General features: G+C 41.1%; 1 protein-coding gene across 1 annotated transcript; it reads left to right on the forward strand.

Moving 5' to 3' along the window:
* Window positions 1-269: 269 nt before the first annotated feature.
* Window positions 270-1,247, forward strand: LOC104233055 (uncharacterized). Its single transcript, XM_009786366.1, has 2 exons — window positions 270-774; window positions 1,150-1,247. Exons 1-2 carry the CDS (start codon window positions 270-272, stop codon window positions 1,245-1,247), a joined length of 603 nt encoding a protein of 200 aa, XP_009784668.1.
* Window positions 1,248-1,537: the final 290 nt, after the last annotated feature.

A 1,537-nucleotide genomic window follows, 5' to 3' on the forward strand; every position in this document is an offset into this window, starting at 1 on the left:
CTAACAATGGAGATCAAGCTAATGATAAGGTTCAGATTGATATTAATGAGAGTGTGGAAGAGACTCAAGATAAGGTCAACCCATCCATGAATCATATTATTGACCTACCAGAATCGGTAGTGCAAAAGGCTAAGGCACCATTGCCTAAGCCTCCACCTCCATACCCTCAAAGACTTGCAAAGCAAAATGGTGAAAACCAATTCTAGAAGTTTATTCAAATGATGAAGAGTCTCTCAATCAATGTGCCATTAGTTGAAGCCTTGTAACAAATGCCCGTTTATGCAAAGTTCATGAAGGATCTTTTGACAAAGAAGCAGTCTATTGATTTTGAAACTATCAAAGTCACTCATCAAATGAGTGCAATTGTGCATTCAATGGCTCCCAAGTTGGAGGATCCTGGCGCTTTCACGATTCCTTGTACAATTGGAACTGCTAAGTTTGTTAAAGCTCTTTGCGATCTTGGGGAAAGTATCAATTTGATGCCCTATTTGGTTTTCAACACATTGGGAATTGGGCAACCAAGGCCTACCTCTATGAGATTGCAAATTGTAGATCGTACTATGAAGAGACCTTTGGGAGTGATTGAGGATGTTTTGGTTCGTGTTGATAAACTTATTATTCCGATGGATTTTGCCATTCTAGATTGTGAGGTTGAGTATAAGGTGTCGATTATTCTTGGAAGACCTTTTCTTGCTACGGGGAAGGATATTTGTGATGTTGAAGCCAGAGAACTTACTTTCCGGGTTGTTGATGAAAACGTGGTTTTCCATATGTGTAAGTCCATGAGGCCACCCATTGCAATGAGGTGTGCTCTTTTGTGGACTTGGTGACCGATGTTATTGTGGATGAAACAAGTGTGGTAATCAATGTTGGTGATATGTTGGAGGCCGTCTTGCTCAACTTTGATGATGATGAGATGGATGGCTTCGTGGAATGTGTGAACTCTTTCAAGGAATGGGGTCGTACAACTATGAACCCCGATAATTGTCCTTGGATCTTGAAAATAGGACAACTCCTCCTACATAGCCTTCAATTGAAGCGCCTCCTACTTTGGAGTTAAAGTCATTGCCTCCACATCTTCGGTATGAATTTCTTGGCCCTTATGCTGCTTTACTAGTTATTCTTTCCTCTTGTTTTACTAACATGTAGGTAGATTCTACATTGGCGGTACTACAAAAGAGAAAGAAGGGTATTGGGTGGACATTGGCGTATATTCGGAGGATAAGCCTCGCATTTTGCATGCATAAGATCAACTTGGAGGAAGGTTCCAAACCATCTATTGAACATTAACGGAGACTCAATGAGGCTATGCAAGAGGTTGTCAAGAAGGAGATTTTCAAGTGGTTGGATGTCGCGGTTGTCTACCCTATCTCTGATAGTTCGTGGACTTCTCTGGTTCAATGTGTCCCAAAGAAGGGGCGCATGATGGTGGTCACAAATGACAAGAATGAGTTGATTCCTACAAAAATGGTGATTAGTTAGAGAGTGTGTATGGACTATCTTAAGCTTAACAAAGTCACAAGGAAGGATCATTTTC

The sequence above is a fragment of the Nicotiana sylvestris genome, chromosome 2, assembly GCF_000393655.2.
Source record: "Nicotiana sylvestris chromosome 2, ASM39365v2, whole genome shotgun sequence".
Classification (NCBI taxonomy): domain Eukaryota; kingdom Viridiplantae; phylum Streptophyta; class Magnoliopsida; order Solanales; family Solanaceae; genus Nicotiana; species Nicotiana sylvestris.